The sequence below is a fragment of the Nyctereutes procyonoides genome, unplaced genomic scaffold (assembly GCF_905146905.1).
Source record: "Nyctereutes procyonoides isolate TBG_1078 unplaced genomic scaffold, NYPRO_anot_genome, whole genome shotgun sequence".
NCBI classification, from domain to species: Eukaryota; Metazoa; Chordata; class Mammalia; order Carnivora; family Canidae; genus Nyctereutes; species Nyctereutes procyonoides.
Window position 1 is genome coordinate 18223904 of NW_026575142.1, and position 22038 is coordinate 18245941.

Genomic DNA, 22038 nt, shown 5'->3' on the forward strand with positions numbered 1-22038 from the left:
TGTACGAGCAGTTCCACTGAAATAAAGCCTCAGTGAAAGTAAATATAGTAAAATGTAATAGGCCAGAACGGGAGGGAGCCGAAGGTCTGTTTCTCACCTGTTTCTGGCACCTCTGTGGCACGTGTGCTGCTCTTTCTGCACATGGGGTGATACTCTTTCTGCCACCCTGGCCCACGAATCCGGGAAGACAGCAGCACGGCTGGATCGTGTCTCTTTGATGATAATGCTGTAGCCCAGGGTGTGGGCAGTGGTCGGGGCAGTTCCTGTCTCATCCTCCTCGGAGGCTTGAGCCTCCTGTGGAAATGACCATGTAGGGGATTCCTTGTCCCCATACCTTTTGCGACTTTTGAACGGGTGAGACTTGGGACGCCAGCTTGGGTAGAGTGATCTATAAAAAGAGACGGGGGCGGGTAAGTGGCTCAGTCATTTAAGTGCCTTCTGCTCAGGTCATGATCACAGGGTCCTGGGATCAAGCCCTGCGTTGGGCTCCTTGCTCAGTGGAGAGTCTGCTTCTCCCTCTCCTCCCCGTTCATGCTCTCTCCTCTTAGATAAATAAAATCTTTGAAAAATAAATAAAAAATAAAAACGATGGAATGGGAGAGAGCAATTTAACTATGAGGCATGTTTCTGCATAGAGACACTATAATGTAATCATTGGCTCTTCTTAGCGGTTCAAACTTGTGCTGGAATGAGACCCTTTACTCTTTCAAACCCAAGGGTAAGTCAGTTTTGTGTGTGTTTTTCCAACTAAAATCCATCTGAAGTTTCTACCTTTTGCAGACAGTGGGATAGCAAAATGAGTCGGTTATAAAGGAAACATGATTTCAGCGAACCAACATGGACTTGTTTGCTTCTTTGAATTATTCCCAGCATGGTAGGATATTAATGGGTCGTCTCAGAGGCAGATGGGCCCGTCCATTTTGATCATCAGCTTTGGTGTTATTTGGCATTTGGAACTCTGCCTTTCCTCTCAGGATTTTCAGATGCTTAGAGGATGGCCTAGAGTTTTCTTGACACCAGCTGTTGTTTTGCGTAAAGAGGTAGAGTAAAGTAGGCCTGTTAGCTTCCCTGTATGCTGTTTGCCACGTCACCACAATGACAAGGTCCGTGATGGCAAAGGGTAGTAGTTGTCTGAGGATATGAAAAAATGCTTGGGGTTGCTGGTTGAAGTAGCTCGGCCCAGAACTTTCCTGTGTCTATATGTTCCAGCCTAGGGTGATGTATTTATCCAACTAACACTGCTTAAGTATCTGTTATGCACTAGTATCTGCATTGGGTGCTGGTTCACAGAGCAAGGTTTTTGTTCAATGCTGCAAAGTCCAATTATGTTCTAGATCTGGGGATTGCCCAGACATGAGGAGTGGAAAGGGCTTCAGAAAGTAATAGGGTCTTACCTTGCCTTTCCCCTCATGTCCCTTCTGCAACTCTGTAATGCTGTGTCTCCAGCCCCTGACATCCCTCTCAATGGGGAATGGCTGGAGAAGGATGTGGAGAAGTTCTCTCTTGGCTACAAGGTTTGCTTTGGCAAAGCTCTTCTTTTCAGCAGAAAAATGTTATTTATTCATTCATCGTATGTATATTTGGTACGTACTAAATACAAGGTACTCTAAATAAATTTATAAAGACAGAACAGATTTAACTGTATGTGACCCCCAGGGCGTGTGTTTTCCAAGCTCCAGATTTCCTTATATGCTGGAACATTTTCTCAGTATCTTTGGAATTTTGTAGCAAACATCATATGAAGAAAAGCAACAGAATCCATTTTTCTGTAGACATAATCTAGAACAACACAAACTCAACTCACCTACCCAGCGGAGAGAAATATAAAGGCAGAGCATCAATAAGCACAAACTCCTATCTTTACATTTCCTATGAGTTAAAAAATCTGGTGAGCGGTTCACTGACGAGGCCAGTGGTTTATTGTGATGGTGAATCTTCATTCCAGATTCTGTTGCATAGAAATCAACTATTAAAAATGTTGGAAATCTTAAATCGTCACAGTTACTGTAATAAATGCAGATGAATATAAGTTGATGTTCTTTTTCTGACCCCATTGTCATATCAAAGTTTCAGAAGGTTTTTTTTTTCTTTCTCTCCTCCTTCTCCTCCTCCCCCACCCCCCTCCTTCTTTTTTTGTTAATCAACTCGTCTTTTCATCACTTCCTTCCATCCTGGGAAAAGTCACAATCTGAACATGGTTTAGAAGTAGAAAGTGGTTACCCTTACTTTCTGTGTTATACACTGCAGTGTTATTTGAAAATCTTCAAGGACAGCTTTCATTTCTAAATATTTGGGTTTTGACTGACAGCATCACTCAGAATGATAAAAACTCAAATGCTGCCAAAGTGTACCCTGGGTGACAGGCGGAGGGAATAGGTCTTTCTTCTTCACCGCCTATATTTCTTTCTCGAAGTATTCTTGGCCTCTCTGCCCAGTGACTTACTGATTGGTGAGTTTGGAGGGTGCAGTCAGCTGCCTGGCCCAGCCCCTTCCCCTCCCTTTCTGCTGGCCAGCTCACAGAGAGAGGTGCTCGGGGAGGTCAGTGTGGCCCTGCTGTGCGCGGGAGGAATGCGCTGGTCATCCTTGCTGCCCATCAGATAGGTAAGTCTTGTCTGAATCCAGGGTCAGTTTGTCAGGGAAGGCGGCTGGCTCAGCGTGTAAGCCACATTCTCGGGTGTCACCTTCATAAGGAGTAAGGGCAATGTTTTGTCCTCTCTCTGCTTATTGGTCGTATTTCTAAATTAGTTCGGAACTAGAGAGGGAGAGAGGGATTTGGGGTTCTTAAAGTTACAAGTTAGAAAAAAGTCCCCCTCTCAACCTAGAAGCCATCACTAAGTCCTGTTAACTCTTTCAGAAATGCTCTGTGCATGTACAGATGTACCTAGAAATGTGTATGTGTATCTCTTATTTTTTCCTAAATCCCTTTTCTTTTTTTTTTTTTAAAGACTTATTTATTTATGAGAGAGAGAGAGAGCGCGCGTGCGAGGCAGAGACACAGGCAGAGAGAGAAGCAGGCCCCATGCTGGGAGCCTGACATGGGACTCTATCCCAGACTCCAGGATCATGCGCTGGGCCAAAGACCAGGCGCTAAACCACTGAGCCACCCAGGGATCCCCCCTAAATCCCTTTTCAAAAGATTTTATTTATTAATTAGAGAGAGAGAGTGTGTGTGAGCAGGGAGAGGAGCAGAGGGGAGAGGGACAAGCGGACTCGCCGCTGAGCACAAGCCCACTGAGGGGCTCGATCCCACGGCCCTGAGATCATGACCTGAGCCCAAACCAAGAGTTGGACACTTGACCAACTGACCCACCCAGGCGCCCCTGCACCTTCCTTCCTTTTACACTGAACAGCGACAAATAGTTTTGGTTCCCTGCTAGCTTTTTCCACTTTGTCTATTTTGATGATCTGTTCGATACTTATTATTAGCTGCATACTATTCCGTGAAACAGATGTTGTGTCGATTTTACAACCAAAGAGAATAAACATGATTCCATGAGAGCTTCATGCTGTGATAAGCTGAAACTGTAAAGCTCTGCTGCTGGCCAGCAGGGATACCAGCTCTTTGTCATCCTTTGGTTTTCACAGCGAAGAGCCATATGTGACGGGACCTGGTTTTTGGCAATGGAGAGAGCACACTGCAAATCGCCTATGCGGGGACCTGCTTTTTCAGAGAACCCGGTGCTGACATATAAGTAGGAATTATAAGCTGAGTAATAGCTAAAACGTATCTTTAGGGCAGTTAGTAATCATTTTTATGAAGGAACTCTTTGGTACTGACATCTGAAAGTTATCCTAAAATATTTGTATGAATGTGCATATTTTAAAAACCATGTATTTATCCAACTAACACTGCTTAAGTATCTGTTATGCACTAGTAGTCTGCATTGGGTGCTGGTTCTTTGTGAAATTGTAATATTACAACCATTCTCTGCATTACATTCTCTGTAAGAGATACTGAATCTATAGAACCTCAACCCATTTGGATGTCTTCCCTACGCGGATGTAATTGTTGCCAGGACATCTCCAAGATGGTGGTGTTGATTGTAGTACTCAGAGTTAACACAGAGGATGTTTAACCAGTAACTAGACCCTAATCTTTACGTTGGGTGTTTTTTTATGAGGCAGGAGTCTAGTCTGTATTAAGTTATAGTAGTTTGTATCATTAGCTGTTCTTCATTTTACTGTCCTCTTGGTTCAACTTGTTTTATTTCACTTGGAGACATTAACCTATTCCGGTACCAAAAATCAGTGGATGCTGTTATGGGTTATGCTGTCCTGCCAGCTAACTTGTCTTTTGTTTTTCAGTACCAGTAGGCTGCTGGATTTAGTGTGTGTGTGAGCTAGGCTTCAAGCGGAGAAACAGAACCAGTAGGAGATAAGTAAAGAGATTTCCTGCGAGGACGTGGCTTTAGTGATTAGAGGGGCAGGTGAGGCAAGCTAGGTGTCCGTGGGCCAGGCCATCAAGAAGGGGAGACCCCGAGTTTCAGGCCTGGCGGAAGCTGTTCCGGACAAGTGGAATTTCTTCTTCAGAGGAGCCTCAGCTCAGCTCTGAAGGCCTTTCAGTGGATTATCAAAGCCCACCTAGATTATCAAAGAGAATTTCCCTTGTATGAGGTCAATTATGGATTTTAATCATATCTGCTAAATGCCTTCACAGCAGTGCCTAGGTTAGCATTTGATTGAATAGCTGTGGACTGTCACCTCAACAAGCTGACACTTAAAATTGGCCATGACAGTGATTCTCTGTTGCTTGTTAGAATTCTTCTGCTTCTAGTGGTCAGTTACGCTGCCTGCCTGGAGCTTTTTTTTTTTTTTTTTTTTTTTTTGATAGTAAGAGATCAGTTTATGGTTAACGGTATGGGACAGACTGGGAAGGTACCAGGGCCCATAGTAATGAGCTTCCCAGGAATAGACTGACAGACTTACAAGTAAACAGAGGGGCAGGGAAACAAAGCCAAATGGCTGAGAGACCCAGGCCCAGCCTCGGTGGCTGTACCTGGGCCCTAGTTCCAGTTCTGCCCTGGGAACCTGGGGGATGAGCAGGACCTACAGGTGCCTCAGTTCTTGTAAGGCTCCTATCTCCTCACTCCCTCCTGTCCCCTACCAGCAGGCTGGGACTTCTCACATGTGGTATATTTTCAGGGCTAGGGAATGGCTGGTCTGGGGGTGGGAAGGCAGAGGCCTGGGTAGTATGGGGTTAGCAGCAGCACTGGGGGGAATCTGGTCAGGCACCAGGTGCCTGGGGTGGGGCACCGCTCAGCAGGGCCCCTTTGTCCAGGGCAGGCCCCCCACCCTGCCCACCACACCAACATGGTGCAATAAATAGTTTCAAGTACTAAATCCGTGTCCGGCAGGAGAGCTGGAGGCTGGTGGGACAGGCAGGGGCTTATGGAGAGAGGCTCCCAGCCGCCCACCGAGTCTTCTCAGTGGGCTCCAGGTATATCAAGTCCACTGTGTGTGCTGCAGGAGTGGTGACCTGGCCCCAGTGTCTACGTGGACACTCCCTGCAGGGGCTCAAGCCCTCAGACCAGTGCCAAGGCCTGCTCTGTAGGGCAGAAGCAGGGCAGCATGGTGCCCACAGCGTCCACAATGGCTTCCAGTTGGCCACCGGCTCTCCTTTCTCATTCCCACCCCTCCTGCAATTAAGTTAACTTTGGTAACTTACTGCTGTGTCCCGAGCAGCCTTGCCTCTGCTCCAGTGCCAGACATTTATTTTCTCTTTTTACCCCCCTTTGGTTTTACATGAAGTGTATTTTCTCATCTGTGTTATTTGTCTTACCAGGACAGAACATTCCCATTGTTTTCTTTATTAGCTAAAGTTACAGATCAGCTTGGCACCCATTCCAGCAGGAGCTTAATTCTCAAAGACAATAGTTGCAAAATTGGATGCTGCTTTCCTGGCTCCTAGCGATTGTCATTGTTCTTTGTCGCCCTGACTTGGGGAAATGCCATATTGGAGGTTTGATAGGACTAACACAGACTAAAAAAAATCTAATTGCTTCTCTGTGTTTTGTGCTCATTCCTCAGAATAGCTCCCTCCCAGCTTCCAGAACATTCTCTTTCAAGACATTGTCCTTTCATGTTGGATGTCCGAAGTTACAAAATTCCATTATCATTATCTGAAGAGCAACATTTATCAAATTTTATTCTTTTCACATTAGAAAATGTTAAAGCATTGTAAGAAAGTTGCTACAAGTGTGTCCTTCACCAACTAACCCAGTGTTTTGAATTTGTTATTATTGAATTATTAAAGTCTTTGTTTCTCTAGAACTTTTTCTAATTGCCTGCGGAACATTTCAATATCCTCTTTCCTTTATTCTGTCCTTTTACATTCTAGAAAAAGGGGTTGCCAAATTTTAGCAGTACTAGATAAGCATTGAATTCCAAGAGGTCAAAAAAAAAATGTTAATGTGAGTCACTGGCAAAAAGGTCCAAGATTTAGCTGTAGCTACTTATCTATGATTAATGGAAAAGGACTTTTTTTCTTTTTGGTGTTTTAATGAGTAATAACATGGTCTGATGGAAAAAATTTGTAAGTATGAATTTAAATCCGAGTGTGCAGAGGCCCAGAATGTCCAGAGTCCAAAAGCACAGACCGAGAAGCGGAGTACAGCAGAGTCTGTTATCTGTCCCAGTAAGGGGTATCAAATATGACCTACTAATCTTCAAAAATTTGTAAGTTTACAAAAATGAAAATTAAATAAATTACCTTGTCACCATCTGCATTCTGATTATCCATTGCTGTGTAACAAATCACCCTAAATTTAGTAGCTTAAGACAACAACAGCCGTTTAATGCAGTTTCTATGGGTCAGCGCTTCAGGAGAGCCTTAACCTTAGGTTTCTGGTCTCATGTAGCTGCAATCAGAGAGTCAGGTGTTCGCCTCATGAGGCCAGTCTGGGCTGCCTGACAGCATGGAGACCCCACAGCACTCAGACTGCCTACATCATGGCCAAAGGCATCAGCTACAAGTATTCCAGTGAGCAAGAGGGAAGTTGTATCACTTTTCCCAACCTGGCCCTGGAAGCCACATCGCTTAGTTCTTTTGGCTACAGGTGAGGCACAAACCCACTCAGATTTAATTGGAGAGTACTGGACTCCATCACTTGTTAGTGGAATGACAAGATTCTGGAAGAATACTTGGGGGCAGAAGCTATTATTATGGGCATTTTTGGAAAAAAAAAACCATTCTGCCATGGTCTGCCGCCTGGCTGTGGTAATTCACATCTCTCCTACATGCAGATATGCTCTAGCATTTCCAAGACCCTTGGAAGCCTCTGCCCATCATGGCTTCAGGCTCAGGTTCAAAGTCAAGGAGCTGGTCATCTGAATTGGGTCTGGGTAAACAAATGAGGCTCCTCAGGGCCAGTTTTCTTGGGTATAGCTCCTTGAGGACTGTTGTCTGTTCTCTGCCCAAGACACACCCAAAACACAGTAGGAGGACAGGCATTTGAAAGGCCTGCCCCAAAGGGGAAGAATCAGAGACACACAGGTCCCACAGCGAAACTAGGATTGATTGGCCAGGTCCAGATTACCAGTTTCTGTCCTCCTGTTCTCTGTGACTCTTGGTTCTAGTCTGTGAGCTCTTGGTTCTGCTCTTTAAGTCAGCCTTCCTTTTTCTTTTTTTATGATTTTATTTATCTATTCATGAGAGACAGAGAGAAAGAGAGAGAGAAAGAGAGATAGAGAGGCAGAGACACAGGCAGAGGGAGAAGCAGGCTCCATGCAGGGAGCCCGATGCAGGACTCCATCCCAGGGCTCCAGGATCGCGCCCTAGACCAAAAGACACTCAACCACTGAGCCACCCAGGGATCCCCATCCTTCCTTTTTCATAAGAGAAGTTAGCATTTGCAGCTAAGAAGCCTCAGACTGCTTTCTGCCCATAAATTTTGGGGATCTGAAGGCTCTTCTCATTTTGTAATCTGTTTCTTTTAGTCTATCTTGGTAATAATTTCATAGTACCATTATGGGTCCTGTGGGTCCTTTGAATCTTGATGGGTTCATGGCAAGAGCCAAGAAGACCCAAAGATGTGTTGTCTGCCTTGGAGTCCCCCTGAGACTGCTGAGGGACAACCCCCATAAGGTTCTCAGAATCCTTGTTACTTAGTGCAGAGTTTCTGTAAGGTACGCTCTTCTTAGATCCTTAGAAGGCCGTAGGTCTGTTTGTCTCAACAAAGTGTCAGGTAGTCACACTCTGGATTTGATCCTTGCTGGGAAACCATTTCTTACTTTGAGAATTGCTTGACATCAGGAGAGGCTGGGAGTGAGGAACGGTTTCATATGTACCAGTGTGTTCCTTAGCTCATCTCTCTGCTCACATTTTATCACAGGCTGCGAGCAGAAGCCAGGTGTCACTTTAAGTGTGCTGCCTGGAAATCTCCTTAGCTAGATCACTGACTTCATTAGGGACGTTTCCATTTCCCACGTTACCGTAGACAGCAGCATTGCCAAACCCTGTCCCTGTAGAGCGGGGTCCTCTCGCCCTCTAGCTTCCAGTAACACTGTCCTCACTTTCCTCGGACCCCTCACTGACAGCCTTCCTAAAACAGCAGACTTTTCATGATCTTGCACCTTTTTTTGTGCATCAGGAATATGGGAAGGGCTCATTGTGATTCCGGGTCCTTGAGCATTTACAGAAGCACCTGTGCCAGGGCCAGGCCACCAAGGAGGCTGAGCAGCCCCCCCCCCCCCCCCCCCCCCCCCGCCCCAGGGCCTGCTGAAGTCACTCACTCTCACAGGGATTCGTTGCCTGCCACTAGGGGCTGGAACAATTAATGATATTATTTTCTTTTTGGCCTTGGTCACCCTCCCGTACCAGTCCCTCTCCTGCTCCACTCTCAGGAGTCCAGATTTGATCATTCTGCCTCCCCCGTGCCCACTTGAAAGCCTGCTGTGTTTTTCCATCGCGTGAATTCCAAGCCCTCTGACTTGCTGTTCAACAGAGGGTGCAGACGCACAGGCCAAATTTATCCCACAGACACATCGCTTTTAGGCTGTGCAGCGGGATTTTTTTTTTTTTACTTGACATACTTGTTAACATTTTAAAAACTCAAGAGCTTTCACCTAAAAATCCAAATTATCTGCTTCTCTGGAAGAATCCAAAGATCTGGCTGCACGGGGGGCTGCTTCCCTCAGCAGCATTCCGCTGATGCTGGGCGCCTCCTTTAGGTGGGACGGGTCCTCCCCAGACCACCAGGCCCCACTGGGTCCCCCTTCCCTTCCCCGCCTGCCTTCTCTAGCCCTTCGGATTTGCCGCTCCTACTATACGGGTTCTTCACACAACTTTTCCAGCTTTAATTCTTAGCCATTTCCTTAAAGCCAACCCCTAGGCCCCAGGACTTCATGACCCAGCCACATCACATGAGTGGGGAGACCTCGGTAAGTGCTTACCTTTCTCCAGGTAGAGAGAGGTCTCTGCTTCTCTGTTTGGTGAGCTCTTAACTCGCCTTCACCAACAGGTCTCTGTGCCATCCCTCAGCAGACACCATCCTCTCTTCTGCAGCCCCCGGTGCTCGTATCTTTCTTGGGGCAGGCACATTTTATTGACATCATTGGCTTTAAATGTCTGTCCACCTGTCTGGATTGTGGACTACTCCATGGTGTAGAGTTTTATACAGTTTATCTTTTGTCTCGAGCTTGCCATCTAAGGAAGTATTGAATAAAACTTTGCCGACTGAATGAATACCATAGTGATGCTTTAAAAAAAAAGGGCTGAGGCTGGGTCTCTGTCCTGAAGGAGTACAAGGTTTGGTATGTCGTCCACTGGATGTAGTACAGACTATATATATATAAATATATATATATATATATTTAAGTTTATTTATTCATGAGAGACACAGGCAGAGGGAGAGGTGGGCTTTAAGCAGGGAGCCTGGTGTGGGACCTGATCCCAGGACCCCAGGGATCATGCCCTTGGCCAAAGGCAGATGCTCAACCACTGAGCCATCCAGGCATCCCAGAGTAGGACAATATAAAGTTGCGGGCACAAATACCACTTGGGGAGAATTGACTAAAGCTCCTTGGATTCGAAGAAAGGATAAGAGAATGTAGAAGGGCAGATCAGGCCAGGGTATGTATGTAATGACATGTAAGACGGTGGAGTCCTGCAAGTATGTAATTTGTGTGTAACTGGATTGTGGGGTGTCTTAAAGGACATGGTGGGAAAGAAGTCTTGGAAGAGTCTTTTGGAGCTTGGGTATGGAGAGACTTGAATACTTAGGAATCTGGACTCGTTCTATAGGCAGTAGTGAACTCTTGTCGGTATCTTTGAGAGAGCACTAATGTGTGACTAGCGGCAATATGAAGGATAAAATAAGCAGGAGGTTGATAAGCAGCTTGTTTTAACAGGAAAGACAACAAAAACAACCGAAAATATAAAAAAAAAAACCCAACATTGAAGGAGGGACCTGGTCAAGCCCAATGGAAGTGGAGGCAGTGGCATAATTTGTAGAATAGAACGTTGGATAGATTTGGGTTGTGAGAAAGATGAAATCTATTAGTGATACCACACCTGTCACGGCTTGAGCGTGTGTTATATGCCAAACATCATGTTAAGAACTTTATATGACTGTGCCCCTTGGCCAAAGCGATGGGGAGGGGGAAGGGAAAGGAATTTCAGAAGCGCTATTTCATTTAACTCAAAATGGAATTTTTATTTTAAATTCTTTGTATTTGAAATAATTTATTAGAAACATGGGCCTTATGAAGCCACAATCTAGTGACTGCTACATGCAGATAGTTTCTATACACAATTTCTAGAGCGAGATGCTTAGTAGAAATAATATTTATCTATTACTGCTCTGGGGTTAGAATGTGCAAACAGAAATGTAAAGTAGACCAGTACTTTTCTATCTTTCACATGTTACTTTTCTCACATTCTATCAAATAATGAAGGTTCCAAATCGTTATAAACAAAGTGAATGATTTTTCAATGACATCTGTGTTTACTATCGATCTACTGTCATATTAGTATTTACAGAAGTTTGAGAACTTCATTCCATGCTTTAACTGGCAAGGATGTATATTTCCACTTTACAGAAAAACAATCAGGTGTGAAATTCTTGATCCTGTCTACAGGATTTATCATACATTCCTAATTGTAAAGGTAACTTGAAAATAAGGGAATGCTTTATTTTCCAGATCTAAAGATTAGAAAAACAAGGGTTCAGGTGCCTTTGAACATAGTGAACACTTAGGGACATAGATGAAATAAAAAAAAAATCTACAGATAAAACTTATATGTAGCTATGTTAAATAACACATTATATAAAACATTTTTATTTGTAAATACATCACTTGTTTTCCTTTCTTACTTTGTATTAAACAATATTATTTAGTCTCTTGGCTTGCAGTATTGGTATCAATCATCATGGATCCAATGTTTGCATTGCCTGACATGATTTTTCAGAGGTTACTCTTCTCACTTTTGTGTTCAAAAAAAATAGAGCACTGTGTTTCCTTATGACGCTTTTATAATAAATATTATCCCAAGCTGTGTCAGTCTGAGTAATATGAAGATAGTTGCCTCCCTTACCTTTACCTCGGTTGGCATGAATTTGGTATATAAAAATCAATGTGTGTATTTTAAAGATGTGTTGTTTTTAAAAATGAAACTTAAGAGGCCTGGGTGTAGAATGGAGATATTTGCCATTGTAAAATAGCTATTCCCAGGAATGACTACTAAGCTCACATGAAATGTCTTGGTCAAATTTTATAACATTCCCCTAAGATGAGGCTTACCACCTGTGGTGTGCTGTAGACATGGACAACATTTCGGCAGTGAAGCTGGGGAGGGTGCAAATCCTAATTTGTACTATTTTCCAGTATCTGTTGTGTAAATACCCCTACGGGAGCCAATTTTACGTGACCAGTGCCAAGTCGATTGTCTTGCAAACTTTCTGAAATGTTACCGGTGGACTCTCATCAGCTGCTGTGAGCTCCATGGCTCCCTGGAGAGCGAGGAGACGTTCTTACCCCCAAGAACACTTCGAAGACAAGACCGAGGGACGACGTTTCCAGGGTCATCAGCTTAGATGAGAGAGGGGAGGCCGTGCCCCCTCAAGGGCACCGAGCAAGGAGCAGCGGGGTGGGGAAGGACTGAGAGCAGGAGCAGCAGCCCGGAGTCAGCTGTGGCTACAGGGGAGCACTGGGGCAACAGGGAGGAGCCCTGCCTGACGCAAGTGTGAAGTCACGGTCCTTGGGGGAGAAGCAAGAGAGTTTTGAATGTGTTCCTGGGAAGTGTAGAGGAGCAGGGCCTGGCCGGAAGGGTCTGGGGGGAGTGAGCGAATGTGGAGATCCACGAGGAGCACGCATGCAGGAGGCCTGGGCTTCCCGAGGAGCAGGGATCCAGGAGGCCGCGGGGGGGGGGGGGGAGCATGAAGGAGCGGAGCGGAATCGTGGAGAAGGGCTGGGTACAGGCTGGAGGGCCTTGGCGCTCAGGTGGCCGGTGGGGCAGTTGGAGATGACCCCTGTGAGCCACAGCCGCAAGCCAGGCTCTGCACAGCTGGGGTCAGGCCCTGCTTCCCCCGCTGCGTGGCTGGGGCCCGGTGTTTCACTTCCCTGCACTGGAACCTTCCCTCAGAAGAACGGGGAGTAGGCGGGCTCTCGGCTCACGAGGCTGCCCTGAAGATGAGGTCAGTTAGGGGGTTAAAGTGCTCAGAGCACAGTCCTACCTGATATAAATAACGGCTGGTGTTCCGGCCTGGGGAGAGGGAAGGGCTCCCGGGAAGCCATCAGCACAGTGCTTCTCCATCCTGGAAGACAGTAGGAATCACCTGAAGCTCTTGCTAAAAGGAATATTCTGACTTGGTGGGTTTGGAGCGGGGCCCAAGATCCAGCATCTCTAATAAGCTCCCCGGTGATGCTGTTGCTGGTGATCCAGGGACCAGGCCTTGAGTGGCAGGGTCGTGGCAGGACTGATACCCCACCTAGGAGTGGCCAGCCGCCCTCTGTAGTGGCACCGGGCAGCATCGCTAGTCCCCATTCACTCAGGAACGAAGGATGGGTATTTGGACTAAGCCCCACCCCCGGCTTTCCTCCCACGTGTGACTTGTCCAGGAAGGGGGATGGGGGTGGAGTATAATAAGTCAGCTGTGGGCACCAGACCCTATAAGATAGGTGTGAAGCCTGGAGGGGCTGACGGAAGAGGCGGGGGAGGGCCGAGGGCCAGAGAGCACAGTGAGGCCAGGTAGTAGGTGTGGGATGGCGGTGTCAGGTCATAGGACACCTCTATTAGAGTATAAGGGGGGGCAGTAAAATATCTACTGCTGAAACCTTAGTCTAATTTTATTTTTTAAAAGATTTAATTTATTTTAGAGATAGAGAACACAAGCAGGGAGGGAGGAGGTGAGGGAGAGGGACAAGCAGACTCTGTGCCACATCAGAGCTCGACAGGCGGCTCGATCCCGTGCCCCTGAGATCCTGAGCTGAAATCAAGAGTCAGATGTTTAACCGACTGAGCTACTCAGGTGCCTCTAATTTTATTTTTGATGATTTCTCAGCACCTCAAAGACATTGTAAACAGCATTTAATTACAAACATTTTTAATACTTCTGGTCAGTAGGATTCCTGATAAGGGAAAGGTTACTGGGGACTGCTTTCTACCGTGTTGGGATCACTCAGGTTCAGGCTGTGGTGAGGCTGTGTGTTCAACAGGTGGAGGAGAAGTGGAGTGCAGGTTTCCCACTGGTGGAGAAATCATTCCAAGGAGACGCTGAAATCCCCCCTCCAAGGACAAGTTAATGTAGCAGTGGAAGCAGCTGGCAGGGGCCCTGGGAAGAGGGGCCAGGCAGGATTGGAAAAACGCTGCTAAATTTTGGGTTTTCTTTGGGTCACATTCATCCTCCGTTAGAGAAACCCACTTTAATTTCTAACCTGTCCAGCACCCTGTCTTGATACCTTATCTGCTGATGGTCTTCATCTGTCCTTCATACCTTCTTTGCTGTTCTGTGTCAGAGGCCAGGTGGCCACGTGAGAGGTTATAGAGACCCTGGGTCCTGATTGTTTATACAAAGCTCCTGTTCAGAGGGGCACGGCTGGGAACACTGGTCAGACTGCTCCAGTGACTTCCCCTTGTTGCTGCCATTCCCTGTTGCAGGCTGCTGCAGTCCAGCTCTGCCTCCCACGTGGGATCCTGTGGCCACCAGAAGTAGTCCAGGAGCCACACGGTTTCTCTGTCTGAACCTGACTTCTTTTCTGGTGGGAATCAGAACTTTGGTTCATTTTTCTTAATGGATTTTTCAGGGGTGCCCGGGTGGCTCAGCGGTTGAGCGTCTACCTTCAGCTCAGGTCGTGGTCCTGGGATCGAGTCCCACATCAAGCTTCCCACAGGGAGCCTGCTTCTCCCTCTGCCTGTGGCTCTGCCTGTCTCTCTGCGCTTCTCATGAATAAATAAAATCTTTTAAAAAATGGATTTTCATAAAGACAAGGTTTCAAGAAAGGGAAAGAAAAATAACTTTCTTTTCAGAGGCATGACCTATCAGTAGAACTGCTCCTATTTTATTCCCAGTCTTGGGAATAAGTGTTACCATAGGTAAAACCTTGTCTAATCTCACTGTTGGACCTGAGGAATTTGTGGGCTTATGACTGAGCTCATTTCTCTGAGAAGCATTGCATTCTTTTTTTTTTTAAACCCCCTACCACCTCTTGGCTTTACTAAGTGATTAATTTAACAGTGAAAGCAGTGCCACTATAACTCCCATCCTTGTCATTGCAGGAGATGGGGAAGGACAGAAGCCTTCACACGTCTTTTTTTGGAAAAAAAAAATTTTTTAAGGTTTTTATTTATTCATGCAGAGAGAGAGAGAGAGAGAGAGAGAGAGAGAGAGGCAGACACACAGGCAGAGGGAGAAGCAGGCTCCATGCAGGGAGCCCGACGTGGGACTCGATCCCATGTCTCCAGGATAAGGCCCTGGGCTGAAGGCAGCGTTAAACCGCTGAGCCACCCAGGCTGCCCGCCACCCCCCCAAATTTTTTTATTTTGGAAAATACTCATTAGTTCCTAAATAGCAACCCCATTTGTTAAACTATGTGAAACTTAGTTGCTTTGGCTCTGGAAGGTTGAAGTTGTTTCCTGGAGTCCCTGCAAGGATGTACCTTTGTGGAATCACTTTCTGGTCTTTTCTCTGGAGGTCAGCGTCCTATAAATATACCGTGAAACCGGGGTTTCAGATTATGCTGCAAGTTCTTTTCCTTCCAGTGAAGCGAGAGGATGCTCTTAACAGATCTGTATTCTTATTCCTGCTGCTCCTATACCAGTATTTTCTGCTACATAGATTTTATAATATTTTTGTCTTAATTTCTACATTTATTTGTTGAGTATTTATTACTTAAAGGCCCAAGCCACCATTTCTTTCAGTGTCTGAGGCTATAATCTTAGACATTTTGCTTTATCTTTCTCTCCTCCAGCAAATAAAACTAGGAGGGAGACAGCCAGGGTTCTAAAATAAAATAGAAGGTGGCCGTTTTATTGTCTGTGGTTGGCTCCTGCTTGTAGAAACAAAACTGGCAGATCTTGTAAACAGAGAGAGGAAAAAGGGCATAAATGAAATTTTAGGGTGTGAAGCTGCACTATCTCTGTTGTGAGAGAATTTCCTTAGAGTGATCTCTTTGTTAGTACTGAATACTAATTCGTCAACCATGCTTGTTTTTTGTGGTTTCAGTAGAGTTCTGTTTCTGATATATAATTTTCCTTGTTTTCTCACCTCTTAGTTGAAAGTATGTTTTATAATAGATGTGGCTTTAAATTCTTCTAATGCAGTCATTAAACACAGATTTCCCTCTTTTGCTATAGTCACGAATACAGTTTTTTTTTCCTCCATGTTGCTATCATCCTGATTGGTATTGTTAGGAAAACAATTTTATCGTATTTGTCAACAGAAAATTATTTTCCCTAGGGGCACCTAGGTGGCCCAGTTCATTGAGCGCCCCAGCCCTGGGTTTCTGCTCAGTCTGTGACCTCAGGGTGGTGGGATCCAGCCCTGTGTTGGGCTCTGCACTCAGAGTCCGCTTGGGATTCTCTCTCCCCTCCCTCTACCCCTTCTGCTTGTGTGCGTGCGCTCTCGCTCTTCTCTCAAATCTTAAAAAAAAAAAAAAATTCATTTTCTCTTCCTCTATCCGTTTCTTTGTAGTTTTAAAGAGCAGTCTCTTCTGAAAGTCTTGAAGTGCATTTCAGCATTTTTTCCCTACGTTACTTTGCCAGCATCTGTTAGCACATTAAAATTACTATCATTAGGTCTTTTCCAATGATTCAAAAAATGTAAATGGAAAAAATATCTTATGTCAAGCACAGAAGGGGTTGTTTCAAAGGTGAATTAGTTTTTTTGGAGTGGAGAGAAGCTTTTTTTTTTTTTTTTTTTTTTAACTGAGCATAACTGTTTGCAGTTATGAAAAAGAACTTTTTATTTTTTAACTTTCCCTGTTGGAGCTCAGATTTTCTAGACAAGTGGTCAGGCTTGGTTTTACAGGTTTCACATGATAATGTCTTTAAGTCAAGCCCAACCCCGAGCCTGCATTGATTGTGAATGGACTCTGACTGAACACGTGTATAAATACTTACTTTACCCTTAAGGCCTTGGTACTTCCCTCAGGATTAATGAAGCTCCCATGATATAACTAGTTTCTATTATGGAAAATAGTGTTTTCTTCACTCTGTAGTCTTTCCAAATCTTCACAGGATGTTTTGATACAACTTCAGTTTTATAGTGATCATTCAATGGTGTAGGTCTTACATTTGGGAATTGGAAGGCCTTTTTTCTTGCCTTAATTTTGTCCTTAGAGCCGAATGATCTCAGTCACATTCTGGGCCTTCATTTCCTCATCTGTAACATGAGGGGGTCAGACTAGACAGTCTCCAAGGTCCCTTTCCCCTTGAAGTTTCTCTGAATCAGTGGATCATTGGCCGTTATGTTCACATGTTCATCTGCTACATTGCTTTAATTACGTCGAAGTCCATTTTTTTTTAAGGCAAATTACTTTGGTTAGAGGCCTGTCCTTTTAAAAGTTTTGCTTTTCCAACCACACCAGGCATTTGGAAAGCATACCCCTGAATTCACGTCTCTATCTCAGTTCAAAGAAACTTTGAAATCCTCGAGGAAGACTGATATAATCTGTTCAGATTATCTGGCGTAGCTGCTGATTATCTTGCTGTGTTTCTAGCAATCCTCCAAGTCTCTCAAGTGTTACAAGGTGGGTTAAGAATAGTCTGATGCTGTTTTGTTTTGCTCAAGTAGCTTAAGCAGAATCCTAGGAAAAGAAGTGCGATGTCAGGTTCTGAAAAAGAGCAAGGTGGCCACTGAAGGGTGTTTGCCTTTTTTTTTTTTTTCCTGACGTAGGTTTTAGATCGCTGATACACCCCTAGACTTGAATGCTTCATTAGGCTGCCTGATGCCCCTGCCTTCCCTCTGTCAGCAGTCTGTTGCTCGCTTGCATTTCCTTAGGCAGTCTTGAAGCCGACCACATGGCCTTTCATGTGTAGTAATTAATGAAGTGTTAACGTTAACTGAAGCAAAAGTGAAAGATGGGTTTGATCCCGATGGCTGATGTGCGTGGTGTTCTTCCAAAATATTTTGTTCATGTGTGTAGTAATGCACTTCAGGAATACCGTTATCTTTAGAAAGAGGAAGCGTGTGGGAGTTTGCGAGCCGTGTGGTCTTTTTGGGTACTAACTGCTATCCCCGAATTCATAACCAGTCAGGGTATTTTCAGGATAGGCGTGTGCTGTGTAATCCACGTGGCAGTGCCAGCGAGCGCTGTTTGTGTTCAACTAGTGAAGAGTTGGGCGGGTGTGTTTTGATGCAGGTGAGAAGAGTTCCTGGGTCGAGTGGTCACCTTCATAAAACCGAGGACGGTGACTGGGAGTGGAGCGACGACGAGATGGATGAGAAAAGTGAAGAAGGGAAGGCAGCCTTTTCTCAAGAAAAGGTAGGTGACCTCGATGATGGTGAGCTAACCTGTGCACGTTTTATTGTTTTACTGGTGTGTGCGTGTATTAATGGATATGCAATTGTTTTACAGTCACGAAGAGTAAAAGAAGAAAATCCAGAGGTGAGTGGTGGTTATTTATTTTAAAATATTTGGACCAACTGACCCCCCTGACCCCCCTCCACTGCTCCTTGTGATGTCAGAGTGTGATCCATTTGGGGAAGAGACTTCAAAATTTTATTCTCATGGAGTAGCAGAAGAGAAAAGGCATGTAGACTTGCAGGTCCTGATTCTGTCTGAGTAACTTTTGGGCTTTATAAATTGGGACAGATGATTTTATTCTCTGAGCCTCAGTTTCCTTCTCTTGTCAGATGATGATGATCACACTACTTTTAAGTTGCTGTGAGGTTTACCACAATTATGCACATAAAGCGCTCACTGGGTGCTCAACTTAGTACTCGATTGATCTCAATTCTTCATATTACTGTCATTTAGAAAACACAGTAGGCGTACAGGCAAAATCTCTTCTAGATTCTTAGTTTACAATAAGGCAGATATAAAATGGTTGGAAACTTCACATTGACTCTGTTGGTCTTGGCTTTACCATCTCCTGGGTAATTTTGTAGGCAAGGAACACTCCTTAGCTTCCCTTTGAGAACTGGTCATCTTTTGATTAACTTTATTTCTTTCATCTGGTTAATTATCCTAATGACTAATGATGACTGTAGTTCAAAAGCCTTGCTAATTCTTTTAGAGAAAATTTGAATATGTTTAAACAGTTCCAAATATTTTATAGACCTAGCAATTAATGTGTGCCTTGATAAATTCTCATTAAGAAAACAGAAGACTTCGGGTTACAAAATGATATCCATCCCAATTTTTTTTTTTTTAATTAGCAAACATTTCTTTTTGATGAAGTGAAGTAAATCTTCCATTCCACACTAAGGGGCAGTAGCCAACTGGACCTTCTGAAAAGAGCGCATTGGAGCCAGGAGCCACTGTTTCTGTTACTCCGCCCTCCTTCTGGTCTCTTCGTCTTTCCTTTCCTACCCATAGGCCTTCCCTAGGGATTGTTCAGTCGGCCTGCCTCCCATTATTAACGGTCCTTCAGTTCCTCTTTCTTCCTGTGTTCATCACAAGAATTAACCTTTTCATTTTATACATAAAATATGTTTCATCAAGGAAGTGGTCCCTCTCTGTTACAAATGGTGGTGATGAGCTCCACAGTAGGACCCAGTGGCTACACACACGTGCTGGTCTTTAGAATGATTTTAGCCAGGTATCCTGATCTCTGCCCTCCTCCTGCCCACTTTCCAATTTTACTTTCAGTGAAGTGCAGAGTCAAAGCTTTTTCATCTGCTTCCTAGAGTGTCTTTCACTAAAAGTGTCCATCCTGCTTAGAGAACAAAATAATGGGATTCAGGTAGCAGCATGATGCGGAAAGCATTCGTATTGGTTCACTACGGGATGTCTTTATTGGAACATATTCACTGAATCCTGCCTCACCTGGTACAGACATTGATGGGTGTGGGTCTTTCCTCTTGAGGATTTAAGTTTATTCTGACAGTATCTTTCTATGTGCTTTTTGAAATTGCTCTGCTGGGATCCCTGCAGCGGTTTGGCGCCTGCCTTTGGCCCAGGGCGCGATCCTGGAGACCCGGGATCGAATCCCACATCGGGCTCCCGGTGCATGGAGCCTGCTTCTCCCTCCGCCTGTGTCTTTGCCTCTCTCTCTCTCTGTGACTATCATAAGTAAATAAAAATTAAAAAAAAAACATTATGAAATTGCTCTGCTAACTGATCTGTTATTTGGATATGAACGGCATCTTTTTGGCAAGAGTATTTTCTGCATAGACAGGAAAGAGTAATGGATAGCATGCTGGCAGTTAATTATCATCACTATCGACCTTCTTGGGTGGGATTTGTCTTAGGCTCTTCACTGTATCTCAACTCATTTGATTTCCCAGAGGTGTATGTCTGTTCCCATGCTGGTTTATAATTAAGGAAACACATAGATAGCCTTATTTTTGTGAAAGGGTTAATGTCTTCGAACGTAAACACTTTGACGAAATTTTAGGAATAATCAGCCCCACCTGCTATTGCATAGCTCCTCAGGGCAGTTTTTTGCTTTGTTTTCTTTTTCCTTTTCTTCCCCCTAGTTTTGTTTATTTTTCAGGGCTGGCATTTCAATATCCTGAGCTGTGTTAAGAGCAGCTACAATGATGGTTCTTCTGTCCTTTCAGCTTTTAATTAAAGTAGCTCCCTGACCTGCCAACCACCTAAGCTCACTTTTTGTGAGGCAAAAAAATATTTATCTATTACAAAAAGAATTACAACTATTGGCTATGTAAATAGGCAACAAATAAACACACACACACACACACACACACACACACACACACATACTCTGCGTACTGTTTTAGTAGGTTTTGGGGATTCATCAGTGAGGAAAAAAAAACATGAAATCCCTGTGCCTGTGGCTCTTCCATTTTGATGGGAGCAGATAAACAAGCAACAGCTTTCCTAAATCAGTAAATTATGTGGTTTGTTACCATGGAATAGGAGCAATGGGGAAAAACGGGGTGGAAAGTACAGGGAATGTGCTAGGGGATTGTAATTTTAAATGGGTTGGTCAGGGTGGGTGTTATACTGAAAGAGACACAAAGACTTATAAAAGGTATGGAATGATTAGGGAAAGAAAAAAAAAAAAAAACCCTGAAGAGTCACTTTTAGTTTACGACCCCTCTTGCCCCTAGTGTTCTTTCCGACCCCTCTTGCCCCTAGTGTTCTTTCCGTAGAGGTGCCCCTGCCTCTATTTTTAACTGCCAAGTAGTGTTACCCTGGGTGGATTTACATGGCTTATTTTAAATTTTATTTATTTATTTTTTAATTTTTATTTATTTATGATAGTCACAGAGAGAGAGAGAGAGGCAGAGACATAGGCAGAGGGAGAAGCAGGCTCCATACACCGGGAGCCTGATGTGGGATTCGATCCTGGGTCTCCAGGATCACGCCCTGGGCCAAAGGCAGGCGCCAAACCGCTGTGCCACCCAGGGATCCCTACATGGCTTATTTAACCATTAAATTCTTGGTGAGCATTGAGGTTACTGTTATAAACTGCATTCCATTAACATTTTGTGTATGCGTTTTCAGGGGCACATAGTCAAGTAAAATAATTTTAAAGAATTTAAAGAACTGTGACAAAAATCTGATTTTGAATTTATAATAGCTATCAAAAGCTGAACCACTTTTAATTATCTTAATTTTTTTTTAAGATTTTATTTATTTATTCATGAGAGAGAGAGAGGGGGGCAGAGACACAGGCAGAGGGAGAAGCAGGCTCCATGCAGGGAGCCTGATGTGGGACTCAATCCCGGGTCTCCAGGATCAGGCCCCGGGCTGAAGGTGGCGCTAAACCGCTGAGCCACCTAGGCTGCCCCTATCTCACATTTTTGTGAATTGTATCACAACAAAGCTGAGAATAAAAAAGCAGTACCAATTTATATAGCCTTCTGACAGTGTACCTTATACTTTAAAAATATGTTTTGAAAAATATTTTATTTGACAGAGGGCTAGAGAGAGCCAGAGAGCACAAGCCAGGTTGGGGGTGGGGGGGAATGGCAGAGGGAGAGGGAGAAGCAGGCTTCCTGCTGAGCAGGGAGCCCCTTGTGGGGCTGATCCCATGACCCTGGGATCATGACCTGAGCCCAAGGCAGACGCCTAACAGGCACAGCCACCCAGGCACCCCCTCCCCACTCTTAAACATCTTTGAGGGTGAAAATGCTTATCTGTGCCAACTGGCACATTTAAATGTCAGAGTTTACATTTTAATAAGCTTTTCTAGAATGCTCATCATTTAAATTGCAGTTTATTTACTTGACTAGAAGCCACTAGAAGAGTGGGCTAGTATTCATATTTGTGTTCCTTTTGCATTTAGTGGACACTATACATGTTCATTGGTGACCTGAATATCCACATGCTGAAATAGATATAAAACAAGTGCCTGAAGAGGCATATCATATTTATGAGTAGGTCAGAAGAGAGTGGGGAAAAATCAGAAGATGTTACCTAATTGAGCTGAAGTTCAGAGAAGGTAGCCTTACTTAGTACTTCCATGTT

General features: G+C 44.5%; 1 protein-coding gene across 3 annotated transcripts in view; it reads left to right on the forward strand.

Annotated features, from left to right (window-relative positions):
- Positions 1-22038, forward strand: part of STK39 (serine/threonine kinase 39) — a 292691-nt gene that overhangs the window by 149873 nt on the left and 120780 nt on the right. For all 3 annotated transcript variants that reach the window (XM_055307897.1, XM_055307899.1, XM_055307898.1), the window contains exons 11-12: positions 17797-17919; positions 18013-18042. In XM_055307897.1, coding sequence (XP_055163872.1) covers positions 17797-17919; positions 18013-18042 — 153 coding nt within the window. The remainder of the gene's footprint in view (positions 1-17796; positions 17920-18012; positions 18043-22038) is intronic.